General features: G+C 42.3%; 1 protein-coding gene across 8 annotated transcripts in view; it reads right to left on the bottom strand.

The window, feature by feature from the left end:
* LOC128748132 (protein turtle homolog B-like) overlaps window positions 1-18,520 on the bottom strand; it is a 100,455-nt gene that overhangs the window by 71,352 nt on the left and 10,583 nt on the right. For all 8 annotated transcript variants that reach the window (XR_008412752.1, XM_053846553.1, XM_053846557.1 and 5 more), the window contains exon 2: window positions 2,567-2,758. Coding sequence is in view for 7 of the 8 variants with exons in the window: in XM_053846553.1 (XP_053702528.1) it covers window positions 2,567-2,758 (192 nt within the window). In the remaining variant the exon portion in view is untranslated. The remainder of the gene's footprint in view (window positions 1-2,566; window positions 2,759-18,520) is intronic.

Genomic DNA, 18,520 nt, shown 5'->3' with positions numbered 1-18,520 from the left:
GATTCAGGAAATCATATAACACTTCCAGTGATCAGACATTCTACATGGTCATTCTACACCGACATGGTCATGTGTTCGTGTGTGATATTGCGTATTGGATGGTGTAATGGATTGGAGGAACACCCTCGGTGCAGTCTCTATTTAATGTGTCTGTACTGTGTCTTCTTTGATGCCGACCATTGACAGCTCGATGCTGATGCTGATCCGGAATAAACTAAGCCTGCATCCCGCGACTCTGTGGTTCTTCCGGTTCTCTTCCTGCTCTACGCCCTGAGATCAATAGAACCCGCTGGCTGAAAATGTCAGTGCTTTATATTGAACCCGCCCACGTTCGGACTGGTATAAGCAGAATCAATGTGGAAGGGCAGTAAAAGTGTCACTCAAGCGGACGTAAACAACCCTCTGGCAAATGATTAGACTATTTGTTTCTATCCATCATATCAAGCATACAATGATGTGTTAATAATAGGCGATGTATTTTGCAGACCTGACTGGTGTCTGAGTTCACGTAGCTACCTCAGACAAGCATATAAAGACAAGCATATCTACCCATTTTGTAAACAGGTACAAGACGCGATGCCGAAGTGAAAGGGTCATAAATATAAAACATGTTTATGATTGTCTTTGCCAACCGTTTCTGGAGCTGTTTTTTTTTTTGACAAAACACACTGCAGACATAAGGATCCTTGGTTGGGAAAGAGCAAAATCGGGACAAAAACAGCCGGATTATTGTTGTGTGTGGCCCCGTTTTAGTCAGTAAATCTCACTCCTGTCTGCAGCCGCGCCGTCACCGAGTCAGTTGCGTCAGGAATGCGGGCAGCATGCTTCCTTTTATGTTCCTGCTACTTATGCTTTTTCTTTCGAGAATTTCCCGTTAAATAAAACACCCCAAACCACCATCATCCATCTCCATTTTCCGTCATTGTTTCATGACATGGTGGGCGAGCTTCAAGATCACATCTCGATGTGTGTGGTGCGCTGCTCCTTTAGCTGCGAGGAGCTGCTAGAGAAGACCAAACTTCTCAAAGCTGATTCAGACCGATACGCTTTCCAGCAGATGTGGTGATTAGCTTATTTATCAGCCGAATTGAGGTTGGCATCGTCTGCTAAGTGTGTGATCCTCACATCGCTGAGGAGATAGAGTGAGTCACAGATTAGTCTGGTACGCAGAGGAAAACGGTGGCTCCTGGCTTCTGTGTTGTGGTGTCTTGGGAGGAGAAAGTGTTAACTGAGGAGGCTTGCGATCCATGAAGCATATACAAACAGCCTGTTTAAGGGTCGGGACAGGGAAAACAGATTATGAATATCAGAAGTTCTCCGGCTCATGAAGCCTCAAAGGCAGGATTTGATGGATATTAGAGTTGTTCAGTAGTACAAAGCAGAATTTTCTGGCAGAGCACAGTGACACAGATATATCAGACTGATAAAACACACCGAGTGGATGGAGGAATGAGCAAGAACAATTGTTTAATGGTCTGCCATGTTAGAGAGTGTCATATTGACGGTATGGTTTGTGGCATCACTCACAGGTGTCATACAGGAGAGCTCAACATTATAACAGCAAGTACCAGGTGATCCAAGACAAGTGCATATTAGTGCTGTGTTTAAAAAATCGATTTTCCGATTCTGAATCGATTCGTACATCAATTCCATTAAATCGATTCGTAGGTCCAAAGATCGGATTAATTAATTTACGTTTTAAGTAAAAGTGAAGTGCGCATGCGTGCACCTGGGACACCAAAGTCAAAACAACATGCCTCCTCACAGTGGCAACACTAGCAACGTTCAGACGCGACCAAACCAAAAACGCGCTCGACAAAAGCATAGCAATTAGCACGTATGCCTAATGGAGGTACTGGAAGTGTTGCAGTATTGCGGAAATATGACCCACCTCACGAGTCACGTGACGCGACATCACCCAGCGCTCCTGTCCAAGCCATCCGTAATTCTGCACGCTCTGTCAAAATAACTGAAGCGATTGCGGGCGTCATTTGCAAAGATATGCGCCCGTCTTCTGTCGTTGGAAACGAGGGCTTCAGGCGGCTAATGAAAGTAACAGAGCCACACTACGCTACAGTGTCTCGCAAACGTCTGTTATCCCAAACATGCACCAGTCAGTCAAAGAAAACGTGAAAAGTAAGCTTCAGTCAGCAGTCAGGGGGGCATTACAAGTGATGCGTGGACATCTTCATTAGTATTAAACAGCAGCATCTTTTGGGTGAATTTTTAATGTCATATTTCTAGTAATGCACCAGTCCCAGGAGCAGTCACATCTGGCGTTCTGTGTCTGGATCTTTATTATCATTTACTATGAATCCTTCATTCATTTCCTGTTGAATGTCAATATGATACTAGTATTAATACGTTGTGTAACTTGTCATGTGATCATGCCAACAGCTCAGAAAATGGTTTAAATACTAACGTGAATCGAGATCGGATCGGATCGAATCGAATCGAATTGAATCGCGATAATCGATTCTAAGTCATGAGAATCGGAATCGAATCGATTCTTGAAATTAGAATCGATACCCAACCCTAGTGCATATCAATGATTTAGTTTTCTTACCAGCATATTCCGGGTCCACATGAGGAGGGTAAAAGCGGAAGTTGATGAAAAAGGGAATGGGCATTCCATACTTGAACCACTCCACCACGTAGGGCTGGCCGTTCAGCGGGTGGGACACGTCGCATCCCAGGATGACACTCTCTCCTGCACGTGCCGTCACAAACTGGGGCTCCTCTCGCACTCCGTGGGCACCTGGGAAAAACGTAGAGTTGAGCTTCAAATGAAGGCCATTTCCTACTGTATCTGAACTACAGATGGACTCGGGGTGGTACACCAGAACACCTACAGTGGTGTGAGAAAGTGGTTGCGCTCTCAACATAAGAACTGGTTGGGCCACCTTTACCAGCATCTACTGCCATCAAGTGTGATGCTTTTACAGTTCTGTGGAGGAATTTTGGACATCATCCATGCAGAATTATTGCAACTCTTTTTTCTAAAGCCACTTAGAGGTGTGTTTTTTTAAGTTCTCTTCCGCTTGAGGTCATGAACAGATGGCTGGACATTTCCCTGCAGGATTGGTTGGTAAACAGCAGAATCCATGGTTCTGTTAATCACAGCAGGTCTTCAAGGTTCTGAAGCAGCAAAGCAGCCCTAGATCGTCCCACTACCACCAGCCTGCTGGTATGATGCTACTTGTACACCAGATGGCCCAGATAAACCTTCTGAAAAGTTCAACTTTTGTCTCATCAGTCCACCGTGTATTTTCTCATAAGTCCTGAAGATCACCAAGATCAGTCCAAATTTGGTGCTGGAACTCTGAATTATGGTGAAAACTGACTTTAACTGAGCAGTCACTGCGCCCTCGGAGAAATTTTGGTTGGACACTACGGGAAAGACTCACCACTGTTATGCATTCATCATTTGTGGATGATGGCTACAACTTCTGCTACTAATACTCATACAAATACTACTAATAATAATTTAAAAAAAAACATTTACAATTAGAAAACATCATTTTAAAAATGCATTTTGTCTTAAATTGTATAATCTTTTGACTGTTATTTAAATACCGTTTGATGATCTAAAACGTTAAAGCAACAAACATGCAAAACAAAATAGGAAGTGGGCAAACACTTTCGCACACCAACGTTGGTGCTCCTGACCCTTTCATTTGAAGAATGATTCATAAGTCAACAACTCCTCCATTTCAATACTGTGTGAGGAAATAGGAAGGAGCAGATGGGTGATAAAATGAGCCCTTTGTCATGTTTTCCAGTCACAGACTGACCCTATATGGTTCTCTGATGAGTGCAATATTCCATTGTCCTGCAAGTAAACTTCAATGAAGCATGACAGATAAAGTGTGAAAACAGTGCGAGTACTAGAAACTTGAAAGATGCAATGAATGAACCAGTGAACACACTTGTATCTGGCTTCATTCTGGTTATAGATGTGTTCTAGTTCATCAGACCCTCAGTTTTTACTGCAGTACTCATCACTCTCACCCTAAGCCTGAGACTCCTGTTACATTCTCCACGCAATTTTGTTTCATTTCTCACTGATTCCACGATGTGGGTGTAAAATGGATCAGGGTCAAGCAAGGTGGGGGGCCTCCTACCGTGGGATTTTGACCACCAATGTAGTGGGAGAAATCCCAGCATTTGTTTGTCAGTTTTTGTCAATATGAAGCAAAGTGTGAGTCGCAATGTCAGCGCTCCACCATCGACATGTCCGTTGACATAATAATGTCTTCCTTAATATCTGCCTTCATAATGCTGTTTTTGCCTTTCTTCATTTATTTTGCACTTCTCTAACTATATATCCCTCACATGATTTCTCATCTTTGGGTGCGTTTCCAGAGACTTTCACACAAATAACTATGAAAAACAAGCCTTTTTCTTTAACCATATGACCACAGTGAGGACGTCATGAGAGAAAACCATTGAGCTGCCAATAGAGCAAAGCAGATCAAGAGTCCTCTGCACTGAGGGGAAGGATAAAGCACTCTCATCTTGCTCAACAATGTTGTCTGGGGAGCAACATTTACTTTAGTTAATCTCATTGGTTCAAGAGCCCTGAGTACCAAAACCTCAAGACACTGGCTTGCTCCTGATTGACTGAACTTGATGTTAAGTGATGCGAACGTTCGAGAAATCAAGGTCCACCACAGCGTGTCAGCAAGATCACTTCCAACGATATTCTCATCTTGTGATTCCATACCGTTTTCTCCACCCAGTTTCATCTCATTGCTCAACATTTCAGGTACTTCCGCGATTCTTTCATTGGGTGTGTTTTGTGTAGCAACGTCCTGCCGTGTTCAGTGGCTCATTGTTTTCTTCACTTTCTGTGTTTCGGCATTTGTGTTTGCCACTACACATGATCTGACGTCAAACAGCATGTGGACAGGCAGCTATCACTCGCGTACGAGCGCGTGGTTTCTCCTCATGTGATCGGGGCTCTCACGCTTCCCAGTAGATAGAGATAATGACTGAGCCAGTGTGCTGCTCCCAGCGGTGAGCATCCCCTCTCGCTCACACACATACAATCACGCCGTCTCCAGCGACACTTTGTGTTGATTGGCTGCCAGTGACATCACCGCAGATGGCTCAGAAATGGGCCCCGAGGAGGGATGACTTCACTGTTCCGACGTGATGAGATGGAGAGGTGGAACGGAGCCGATCTACAACCAAAGACTCAGGAGCACGCCGTCACAAGATGGAGCCACTGAGATGTGCACAGAGGCATGAGCCGGCGCATCTCATTATGGCGGTTACCAAGAGGACACTTCCAGTTATGAGGCAGCCCAAACATGCTTCTGTGGGATCCCCTCAACCGTCTCCTCACACACACTCATCAGCTGTATCAGGCACTTATGAGGAAAAACCCTTCCAGGACACTCGGGGCATGTCTGTTACATTCCATCAGACTCCACCCTGCTTCTGGAGGATTGACTAATTCATTATACAAGTGCTCAAAAAAAGACCTTATTGGCGCTTTTTTCAAGATCTTCCCCTTAAATCGTGACATGAAAACCTTGTCCTTTGCTAATGGTTGAGACTGGAAAATAATCCTCCAGCACAATTCCAACACTTGGTGAACACAAGGTTCAGATGGATGAGAATTTCATTTCATTTCATATTTGCAATACTTACAGACACCAGGAAGTGACATGCATGTGTTTATTTTTTTGGATGTGACATGCATAACTATATTTTTTGTCAGACAAAGATAACAGTTATCTTGTGATATTTAGTATCTAGAGATCATTTTTATCTCATAACTGTCAACGTTGTCTTTCAATGTCTGCAAGTCAGAATATTGCAGACGGCAAAGTCTGATAACAGTTATCTCGAGATAATTCGTATCTCGAGATAACTATTATCTTGGGATGAAAAAAATAAAGTCATGCATGTCGCTTCCAGGGACGCGTGATACGTATAGCTTAGCCACGTATAGTGCTATTTGGAGTAGAAGGCACTTGATCAGAGTGTTAAAAGCGCACAGACTTGCAGACAGTGACTGACAACGTTGCCGAACAGTTAGGAAGCTGTGGGAGACGTAGTGGTTCCAGGCGGATGTGTACAAAATGCTTTGCCAGAGGCTGCTATGCATGCACTGACATTTACCATTGTATCTTGAGATATAAATTATCTCCAGAAAACTGTTATCTCAAGATACGCATTATCTCGAGATAATTGTTATCTCGGGCAAAAAATAAATAAAGTCACGCATGCCACAGCCAAAAAAAATAAACACATGCATGTCACTTCCAGGGCTCTGTAAATACTCGATGTAAAACATTAGTAAAAGTAACATCCAACTTAAGACCGGGATCGGTTTCGACCAACTGTTCGTAAGTCAGATTGGACGTAAGTCGAATGCCATTCAAAATGGCCGACGCGAGGGTTGTAGGTGCTACTGCAGTGTAGTCTGCAAAACATGAAAAAATGGACGCCAGAGTCTCGACTGTATCTTGGCGCCAGATGCAGCCATATACCAGCGTAATCTGGCGGCAAGATACGGTCAAGAATTGGACGTCCATTTTTTGACACGTCCAGACGAAATTTGGGGTCAATTATCAGCTGTTTACTGATTGGACACGCCTCCCTCTCTCACCCCCACACCACAAAAAAAGAAGAAATAAATAAAAAAAGAGAGGTTCCCATGTGTTCACCAGCAGATGAGGATGAAGACTAAGTGTGCCAAGTCTAAATATTGTGGGCGAATACTGTGGTGGAAAGAGTGACATCACATTTATTAGAGGTAAAATATGACGACAAATGAAATACATTTGGGTTGCCCTTCCTATTCTCACAGCAAGAAATCACGGCAGCCCCTTGATTAAAGAGTACTGGCACACAACAAGAATTATATTACATTCACATAGGCATGTTAGCTGGTGCATAAACTCAAGTGTTAAGGCCAAAACTGGTCAGAGACGGCCTGAAGTGAGGCGCAGTGAGAGACAAGCCACTTCTACTGTACATGTAGAGAAGCCCACAACAGTGGTCTACACAACTAGTATCTATTAGAAACCAGAACTTACTTATTAATATGCCAACCTAAATGCAGTGTTAGAACACAGCGGATGTCAAGAACACTCAGGTGTATCGTCGCCACTACAGTCACGACAGTTCATGAACTCATGTTCACTGGAGGCAGAAAGTGATAAATGGTGGCATTTGTCTCCAGGTCCTCGTGCCTGAGAGAAACCCTCTGCCAGTGAAACATGACGGGCCAATAGTTCATGTACCACAGCACGGACAAGTTTATTTCCACAAAGAAGCCTGACAAAAAGATATATTTATCGCGGGTGAATAATGACTGGCTGTGCACAGAACCTGGCGGGATGTAACAAACAAACGCTACAGTTGGAATTCATCACTCCAAATACGCACTCCAAAAAGCTCTTGCAAGTTTAACGTTGAAGTCACACAACCACGGCTGTTGCACACAGATTCCGCCAGGGGCCAACAAGAGTGAATTATAAATGAGATTTTAACACAATACAGCATAAATTAGTGACGTAACCGGCAAGGTCAGTGCTTCATTAAGCAGCGTGCCATTGTCACACGTGCAGCGAGTCTCTCGGCGTCTTGCTCAAATGTAGAAACTCAGTACAGAAAACAAGAGGTTCAATATAGCTGTGAAGGTTAAAGACTGCGGAGTCACCAGAACTGGTTAAAGTTTTCAAGTATTATTTATGTCAAGTCACTGAAGTCACTTATTATGTAGCTATGCCGCGTGACCACAGTATAATTCATAATGTTCCTTTACACTTCTATTAAGTTAAAAAGTGAAGCAAATAAATGCCATGTATTAAATATCTTACGGAAAAAGCTACTTGGTATTCACTTTTTCCAAAATACCAAAACAAAATGCTTGAGTCTGGTGTCATTTCGAGACAACGCAAGCAAAGTGCAACACTACGATCAAGCTATGTTTTTCTTTTTTTCATTTTAAATAGAGAGGCACTTTTGTTTTTGTAACTTAAGCAGTATGTCATATTTATTATTTACTGAGTCTAGTCTATTATTTACTTTGTCTAAGTATGGATACATGTACGTAACAAATTTGTAAACGAGAATTGACATCAGACTAAAGACCAGCAGATGCTTATTGTTTTTTAATTCAATGTCTGCCACCGCAGCACGTAGCAGCCCGGCAACACGTGCGACAGTTACGGCAGCACAGTATCCCAGCATCTCACTCTCACACAGCCATCTACCACTACAGTAGTACCTATAACCCTTGCGTCGGCCATTTTGAATGGCATTCAACTTACGTCCAATCCGACTTATGACCGGTTGGTCAGAACCGATCCCCGTTGTAAGTCGGATGTTACTTGTATTTAGCACTCTGTCAGGAAAAGCAGACTAGATTTAAAATCTTGAATAAAATCGTCTTGAATCGAAAAAAAAAAAATTCGGAATCAAACTGTGAGACAGTGAAATATCCCCTCCCCCACGTGCAGCCTTCTTTGCCTCCATTTTTCCTTTTTTTTCCTTTTCATTCTATTTCCGCCGCAAAAAGCTTCGTGCTGAGCTTCATTATTGCTGGCTCTCCTTCGGAACACTCACTGGTTTCTTCCAACAGACTTTCTTTCAGGTCTGTGTCCGTCACAGTTTAGCTTTTTAGCATAATTATGATGACTCATGATTTTCTCTTCAGCTTCTTCCCTTCGGCAGAGTCTCAAGCAGCGTCTCCTACTGCAATTTTTGAAAATAATTTTTGGTTTTAGTGTCATACCGGATTTATCGGTGGATGTTAGTTAGCAATACTCTTAACCACTACTAACTTTAAGCACAAGTTATCAGCGTTGTGCAGTCAAAGACATATATAGCAGGTCAACAGCACATTTCATTAACCTCATTTTTTTTTTATTTTGAGCCACAAAAACAGGAGTGGTTTGATGGAAGATGTGTTTTTGACTTTGAATCCGAGCTTACTAGGTTACAGAGCTATAACACTGTGAAACCACAGTCCTGCTCAGGTGCTGGGTTGGAAGACCACTACAGTTTAAACAGCGATCCAGTATCGTGTTTGCATGAGCTAGATCAATGTCACAAGCCGCATTTATGGAACAGTTTGGATGTACCAATAACACGTGTGCTCGCACCGCTGTCACATCAGGAACACAAGTCTCAGGAAACTCTCTACATGCTTTACCAGCTGCCTGTCCTTCAGACAATGATGCAAGTTGTGATGTCATTTCGCATCATTATATACAGTCTACATACGTGCCATGAGGAATTGAGGAAAATATTAGCCTGGATGATATATGTGATCAAGACGACACAAGCATTATTAAAACTACAAACATTCACTCCGTCTTTTAGCTCACTTGAGGCGAAAACCTCTTCGGTTCAAGGTGCATGCTGCTTTAGATACGGTAGGTGTGAAATGAAACGTAACGTAATGAAATGAAAACAGTGAATTATTGATGTTGAAACTCATTAATAAACGCACTCCACACACACAAGCCCACGCATGAAGTAAAGATGAGGTCGTACTTGTTTCAATACTTTACATTACAGGTCATTTAGAGGACACTTTCACCCAGAGCAACTTACAAAATGTTTCCACAACTACACACACACCGCTCATAAATATTTTTATCCTTTCTCCCTCTCCCCCAGAGCTGTAACTGACTCAGGAATGGAGACGTCCTATTTCCATGCTATTAACTCCGCTGTGACAACTGTCAGGAAAGTGGTTTTTAAGGTGTGATATTTGCTAAAATACACATTCCTAAACTTCCTGTCAATGTGGATGACTGAGCCTTACTGATATCCAAAGCTGGAGAGGTGGAGCGCTGAGCTGCAGGGAACTTGGTCGACTGAACACACGTGCGTGAGGAAGGGAGGCAGTAAGACAGGTCATTAAAAATGATAGACATATAAATTATTTAATAAATGCAGTCATTAAATAATAAATCATTGGATATATAGACGTGATTTATACATCATTTATTTCATTTATCTCATTGTTTTTTATATATTAATATTATTATGGACAGTGAGACAGACCCGCCACCTGCCTCAAGTGTATTAGTTTGGAGACAAAGTTAGGGAGGCCAGACTCTGATAGCATTATTAGACCATTGGAAAATAGACCCTGGGATCAGCTTGTCCCAGGATATATCCTTAAATACCTATTCCAAGACAGACCAAACAGTTTTACACCCTTTTTACCTCCACTGTCAACACCAGGGTTGCATGTTCTAAAAGCCTTTTTAAACCAGTGTGCCGAGAGAGTGCCACGTGTGTCGTGGGAAATGATCCAGTTTAACCTTATTTATTCAGAGACAGAGGTGGCCGATATGATGACATTAAATCATGAACAACTAGACCATGTTGGCAGTCTACCGACCTGAGCAGATGACATGGGTTCTGTCACATTCTATCTATACACTATAGATCTATGCTGGTGCGTTGACTGCAGAGCTGCGCTTGGTGCTCCTCTTCCCACACGCTCATGCGCAAGTTTGAGTCGTTTTGCGCCTCTAACTTGACCACATACCTTCATGACAGACCGATGCGTTGTTCTTTGTTGGACCCTCGACGCCAAAGAATGTCTGCACCGCACAGCTAACAGTGCTAACAGCTAATGTTGGAAAGCGCCAATGGAATGTCGGACACATATCCACCCATTCTGGATTCCAAATACGCCAGATAGCTCCCTTCAGGTGTAAAAAGGAATGTCTGTTTTGTCAAGAGTTAACTGTAGTTCTAGTCAAGGCGACCCAGCCAGGAGGCTAAATATGGACATGTATGTGAGTGACAATGTGTATCTGGTACGAGGAACGCCCTTGATCCAGTCAAAGTTTGCATCCCGACTCTATGCCTGCTGTCTGAACTACACTAGCAGGCTGTCTCCCTTCAAAACGTTGATCCATGCTTTAAAAGTTGGCTAAAAACTAAATGCAGAACCAAACAAATGCGCTCCAAAGTGTGAAGAGAGAAAGAATTATTGTAGTTATGAAGCAAGTTGAGGCAAAGAATGTTAAAGGATTTGTAAGGAAAAATACCCTTAACTAGAAGTTCAACTTTTGGACTAACACGGACCAGAAACTTGCAAGTTAGTCTCAAAAATACATGTGGAATTGTGATCAAATCGAAACAAAATTTATACAAATAGATTTTTTGCTACTTGTTTCTGCAAGTAGAAAATCAAAATAGCTGAGTGTTAGTGACAATTACATTCCAGTCACAGTCTAAATAGACTTCCCTCCACCAAATAGGCTTTGACATATTTCCGCTGTATACCAAGCGTTCTGTGAGGAGCAGTAGCTGCTGATGGGAAGGAGCATCACTCGATACGATTCAAACGAGACAGCAGCTTCGGTTGTGCTGATGAAGCATCTGAGCTTGTAAATCTATCGGAGCGACTTGGCTGCTGGAAGCCTGTGAAAGGCGTCTGGTTGGCTCTTCGCCCTCCAGGTATTTCCCCCCTGGCCAATTCTGCCCACTTTTCCCGCTCAAGATGTTCTGCTGTTGAAACAGAATCCTTGTGAGTGTCTATAGAGATCTATACCAGGCCCGAGTGATGGCTTACAAGCACAGATGAAAAGATGTTTTGTGGCGAAGCAAATCCGTTACATTTTTTTAACGTTAACTTGTTGATATTCAGCGAAAGAATATCATGTAAAAGATTAGCAATCCAGCACTATCTTGGCTCAAAAAATGTATCTTAAAACGATTCAAAACAAGCCCCACATTCTGTTCTTAGAATTGGGATTTTGTAAAAAAAAACAAAAAAGCAGTCATATCTGTATGACTTGCTCTCAATGTCAATTTCAAACCTGTAGCAGCGGCAATAAAACTCTCTCAACAGGAGACAAAGATGTGTTTGAGCCTCTTACATCCTGCTGGTTGACTGGAATTAAGGTCAGTGGGCTGAGGGTGGATCAGTGGACCCTCCAGTTCAAAAGCACTTTCTTGTCTCAACTCGGATCTGAACCACACTTAACTAGATCTAACTTCAAGATATGCTTCAATGTTTGAGAGGAGTATATTATGGATTTTATCTGTATGATAATCAAAGCATAAAATAGATAAAAAAGAAAGAGCTGAGCCTCTGGAGATGGGTTTCAGAAGAATATAATCCTGACTATGTAAAATAATATTAACTGATGGGCTCACTCCATGTGCTTGAAAGCCATCACTTCTATGGAAGAGTCAACACAGGACACATCTGTGCCTCAAAATGTTGAGAGTCCAGCTGAATGATTGCAGTGCAACAAACCTGAAAATAGTTTGGTGAATAAACTTTATTTGAGCGATATTAAAGAGATATTGTACACGTACTTATTTAAATCATATCACTTCACTTGCAATAACTACGATGCCTGCACCTGCTATTAAAGAAAACCTGTTCTGCTGACGATAGTCGCTGTTACATTGAAATAATTTCTGGATTTTGATGGCAGAAGTGTGCCACACCTATGAATAGCAACGCAAGCACACTGCCTTCTGCTGAGTGGGTGAAAAATATTTTATGGCAAATATAATAGAAATAACTTTCCTAAAAAAAAAGAAAAGTTTACTGAAAATATGAAAAATGCCCATCTTCAGGACATTCTGCACTGAGTCAATACATCTTCGCCTGTCCTTTTCACAGGCTCGAAGAATGCCTGTGCCTGTAAAACAATTGAGTTCCACGCTGCAGCAGCTGCAGCATAGAAACAATTGTGCACAAACAAAACGGTACACAAGGTTGCACCTAGCAAAAAAAAAAAAGAAGCCTGAAACAGAAAAATAGCAGCTGCAAATTATGGAATAAAAGTTTTGCCTCTGCTAGACAGAAACTCCAAGTTCTTCACTGACATGTTGGATCTGAAAAGAAACAGAAAAGCGTGCCACGGTAACATTCCTCCGCTCCTATCCAAATACCACATTGAAACACCCAGTCTGGGAATCCGAGCTAGAGACCTGATCATTGTGTAAGGCAGGTAAAGGTGTGCAGCAGCGAAGCACTGAAACTAATGCATAGTTTCTCAAATAAATACATTAATAATGGCAAGCAAAAAAAAAAAAAAAACACTCACTGCACTGACATGGCTGCACAAAACGCTTGCCTCTGTGAGGTGTTTTCCCTTGGAATGTCTCACGCAAGCTTATTTTTTGGTTTTGCAACTTCTCCCATTAAACGAATAAGTCACAACCGCAGCGGAGACTGCACTCCACAGATGAAATTACAAAGCATAATTCATGGCAGACATATTGCATTCTGCGCTGAGGCAGTGATCTGATCGTCCAAGTAAGCAGTTTTCCAGGTGGTGGAGACACAGTGCCAGCTCCTCTCATATATCTCAATTTAGTGGTGACAGCCTGTCCCTGGTCCACTCTTGACCACTCCGCACCCCTCTGAAGTGCACACGTTATTTCCCTAAACTACCATCAAAAGGTCTCATAACACCGATGCTTCCGCTTCGTTCAGGCCTTCTAAGATTCTGGTGATGCATTAGCTTCAAGTCTATCACGGCAGTGGTGAGTTAACCTTTAAAACTGGACGGTCAGGAACAGTTGATGTCAGCAATACATGAGCAAAGCTGTAACTTTTGCATCACTCCACACAGAAACCGATGAGACAGAAGCATGTCAGGTCGACCCACCCAGGGTTCCCCCCAGTGCTTTAGTATAGCATTTAGCGTAGAGGCAAACCACGCCCCGATATTAGCTGTTTTTGTCTGTCGAGCGTGACTCCACCTCTTAAGGTTAAGGAGGCTGACAAAAGATGTAAAGCGCAGTGCATCACCTGCGTGTCTGTTCACTCTCCAAACTCCCCCTCCCAGGAAACGTAGTCAACTGTTGATCCATAAGTTGTTGCAACTTCAGAGGGCAGTTCTGAGCACATGAGGCATAGGCTACAAACCCACACTTTCCCATTGCGGAGGATGTCAAAGTGTAAATAAAATAAAATATTTAAATCAATTAAACAGTATATATATATATATATATATATATTATTATATATATATATATATATATATATATATAGCCTCATTGGTCACCAGCCTTTTAGCTAGACGCCCTGAACTGCAAAACATGAAAAAATGTTTTTTTTCTCAGCAGGACGTCCTAAATGTCAGATTATTTGTCCCGTTAAAAGGATGTTTCCGCCCGTACATCGCTGAATACGATCGAAACTCGCTGACTCTTAACCGTTTTGCAGCCTAAGCTTGGCCATTGCGGTTGGTGTTGTTTGTTTACCAGCGTAATCTTGGTGGTTATTCACATCTCAGGACTCTCAACATAAGGTAAGTTCCAAACTTTAAACTATCGTTTACACAACAGCACTTACCAAATGTGAGCAAAATAGCTTAACAGGGATCAAAATTCATACGGTTATACTTTACCTTTATATATATATATATATATATATATATATATATATATATATATATATATATGCACAGGATATATAGTATGAGTGAATGTTTAAAGGAGTGAAAGTTTAGAACACCATCACAGATACACAGCTGATACATGATAATATATGAAAGAAGATGAACAAGACTGTAGACACGGGAGCGCTTTGGGAAGAAATGGATTGAGGGCTTTGGACGCCCTGTTTCAAAATCTTATCTAAAAGCCTGTAGGTCACTGCGCTACATCGTGATACAAACGTATCGTGATCCAAATATAGTGACGTGTATCGCATCAAGTGCTTTCTTCACTATTAATGTGACACTGCATCAAGATAAAGAGCTGATACAGCTAGTTTTTACAATGTTTTCCAACATTCTAATGTTTCTGCAAACATTCCAATTGTGTCAGTCAGATGGACTGACAGACCTCTTCACTTTCAACCTATTTCCAAAACTGTTTCTCCATCCACGCCCTTGATCTTCATCAGCTTCCACTTCGACGGTAAGTGCCACAGTGTCGGGTGATTCATGCCGCTGCAGCGCTGGCGAGCCAAATTGATGGAGAAATTGGTTTGGAGTGCTGTGTTTTTCAGGGTTTAACGTCAATACCGGGTGCCAGCAAATCAATAAACATATCCTTTAAATGAGGACAGCATCAAACTGCAGTGTCTATCTGTCAGTTTCAGCTCTACACTTCATTGTAATTTGCTTATGGCAAGGTGTTTGGTCCAATCGCAGTCTGTCCCCTGAGGCTCGTCCCCACAACATGCTTGGTGATCTCAGCGACTCCCACACAGCAGCTGAGGTGAGCAAGGCCAGACAGCATGCTAGGCTTGTACAACTTCTCCGCCTCATCTGTGCACTTACTGTACGGAGCTTAACTTCACATCCATGAATGGAGAGTTGGGTGAGCATCATGGGATGGATTTCCAAGCTGCTCAGGCTATACTGAAGTATCCTATACCTTGATCTAATGAATCTTTAATGCATCTGGAGCAGTCCTTGTTGAAGAAACTGACTGCGCTGCATCAGTGGACCGGGCTGTAAAATGAGACGGGTGGAAGAGACGGCAGACACAGACTGGCAGGAGAGGAGATGGGATGGGGTTTAATGGAGTACAGTATTGAGATGCTACAGGATGCAGAAAACATGATCCATGCAAGCAAGAGGCCATAATAGAAACCACGCTGCGGTACTGAACCAGCTCCTTAATGAAAATGGTCCGAGGCATATATTGGAAAAATGCTCTGCTCCAACACCTGCAATGAAATGATGCATGCTAGGTCTTCCTGTTTTCTCACTGCAAGCTGTACACTTTTGTATCCGTCTGAACCTGCCGGTGCCGATTCTGCACTTTCAATGAAAGGCAACCTATATTTTAAGAGTGATTCTGTCATGGTTTGTGCTTTTACTGTGTCACTTCCTGTGTTCCGGTTCATGGTTTCCTCACCCCCTCCAGCTTCATGGCAGCACAGCTGGTCCTCATTCCACTGATTCCCTGTGCAGAGATTTATACACCTGGAGAACCAGCTGTTCTCATGGTCCGTTCTCGCTCAATTGCTCGGTTCGCTTGTGACCCTGTTTAGCTCTCTGTTTTGCTCCGAGTTCATCTCCTCGTACTGTCACCTTTGTCTCTCTTCTCACTCTATCCAGCGCTCCTATCGCTTGCTCCCTGTCATTACCTGCATGTTAGCTTCCTCGAGTGTTTGTGTTACTCGCGACTTTAGTTCAGCCTTTGTGCTAGTTATTTCCTCGGTTAGAGTTTTGTTTTCACCTCTACCGAGCGTCTTTAGTTTTGTATTAGCCTCATCAGAGTTCTATCCGAGTGCATAGTTTTCTGTTGTCCTTGTTTGCAGCGCTGTGTATCTCACGCCTGTTTTTCTGTTTTAGGTTTTTCCCTCTCCTTCGTGTGTTGTCCTCTGCGCTCCGCTTCTGGTGTCGTCGACTTCTGTTCTCCTTATTGTTTGTGTATTTGTTATTTGTATTAAACTTGGTTAACTGTTAACCTCGCTTGTCCGAGTCGTCTGAATTCAGAATCATCTGCTCTTGGGTCCACCTTAGCTAAGCAGTCATGACAGATTCTTAACAACCAATTTCTCAATCGTTTTTCTTCAGGGTGAGCGCATGTGTAGCACTTTAATAATGGGCATCAAAAATTCCTCACGCAGTATTGACAAAAACTTTATTTATAGCTACACATTCTGCAACTATTTTTACCACTACTATTTTGAGAACTTTGTCTAAGCTGCATGAGAGGCCTAAAGCAGCAGCATCAGTGACGCCGGCGCTGACTCGACTGGCTCCCAGAAATCCCTGTCATCTTCCCACCGACTTCTACATACTTAAATGACCAGTTCTGAAGCCAAACCACTGAAAGACCCGTCATTATGCGGTGCAGTCTCTCTCTGCTCACTTGCTGTATGAAGCTGCCCACAGGGACCTGCATCACCATATGCCTAACTAGCTTTCCCAGTGCAAGTGCTAATGTGCTCCATAATTGACAAAACATTTGGGCATAAAATACATTTTCAAACAGCAAAGCAATAACTCGTGCGCCAGAGAGGGGGGAAAAGTGATACACTGCATGTTTAAAAAAAAAAAAAAAAAAAAAAAATTAGAAGGCAGTCGCGGCTGGAGAGTCAAATGAGAAAGCATGCCTCGCTAAGACTTTCTAAAATGAATCAAGTTTATCATCTTAAAGCTGGGGATGAAACAGGCACACTGTCATATAATCACACATTGTGTGAACATGGTGACTGAACTGTTCATTATTTTAACTGCTTTCTAGTTGAATTACTTTGACCACGATCGGAGACAAACTTTTTAATGCTCCGACTTTTAATTTCAGACATTATGCAACGTCATATACGAGATGGATTTTTAATCCAAGCACTGATGTGACAAGCGATGAGGTGGTAAAGTCACGTTTTGCTCACGCTGTGGAATTATGTCCTGTTCTATAAAGGTCATGAATAACGCTAATTTCAGGGGGGTTTAAACGGATATTGGACCTTGGTGGAGCACTAGCTTCTTTTTATTCTCCATGCATTTCAAATCTAAACTGTGACAGTGAGTCAGTTGGAAACCAGCCTACAGTTGAACATTTGAAGGATGAGACTTGAATAACTGTAATGTAAAACTATAATGACTAAATACGTTTGGAGATTGGATCTGTACACATGACCTTAAAGTGTCACCGGCACCAACAACAACCAATACATACTTTGAAGGAAGAAAAACTGAAAAGAATTTCATTTCCACAGACAACCACAAACTAGAAAGCGACACCGAAAAGGTTCTCATAAGTGGGTCAAACTGCGCCACAATCTTGTGAGGTTACTGGCAGTACCCAACCCTGGTGCACTGTGCACTGAAGCAGTGGAAGTAGCGCCTCTCTCAGCTTATAATGATGACATAATTTGTCAAGGGTTTGTTCGGAAGAAGAGCAGTTTCATGGAAACAATGGACTTATTTTTATTTGAACCGCATCATGGTGAGAGATGGCAACACTGAGCTGTAATGTAAATGCAATGTAAAACTCTCTTACTGGCGAGTATTGATGCCTTGTCTCCACTGTTTTAATAGGTTGGTATTTTTACTTTCCATTTGCATATGTTGGAAAAAAATGGGCATTTGCAGTCAGTTTCAAAAACTGTTTGTGGGAAACATTAAGCAAAATAATCCTGCAAAGCAGCAAAACACAGATGGTGGCTGCTCGTCCCTCATTCTTTAAACTTGCTTCACCTAGTTCTTATGATGCTCTTCATTTGTTGGTTAGAACAGTGCCTAATTTTTTTTTTGCAGTGCCCCCCTTTTGAAAATGACATTATTTTAAGCCCCTCCGGCCCCACCCATTTTTTTAAATACCCATATGCTTGCAAACATGCAAATGCTCGCTGTATTTGAAATACTATTCCGTGTGAATCAACAAAAACATGACACAGGTGATTTTACCAAGAATACGAAAATACCTTCTTTTTCTTTTTTGCTAAAATTGTATGTCTTGAACGCTTGTCAGTAGCTGGCGTGGGCTTGTTTTGTGCTGCCAATTTTTGACACAGAACTAAAAGTTCATTTTGTCCAGCTTTGTTTACATTTTTTAACAGCCATGTTGTGGTCATGTTTTAAGATGCTGCGTCGTA

Source organism: Synchiropus splendidus, chromosome 17 (genome assembly GCF_027744825.2).
Source record: "Synchiropus splendidus isolate RoL2022-P1 chromosome 17, RoL_Sspl_1.0, whole genome shotgun sequence".
NCBI classification, from domain to species: domain Eukaryota; kingdom Metazoa; phylum Chordata; class Actinopteri; order Syngnathiformes; family Callionymidae; genus Synchiropus; species Synchiropus splendidus.
Note: the sequence above shows the minus strand (reverse complement) of the source record. Positions and strands in the feature narration are given on the sequence as shown.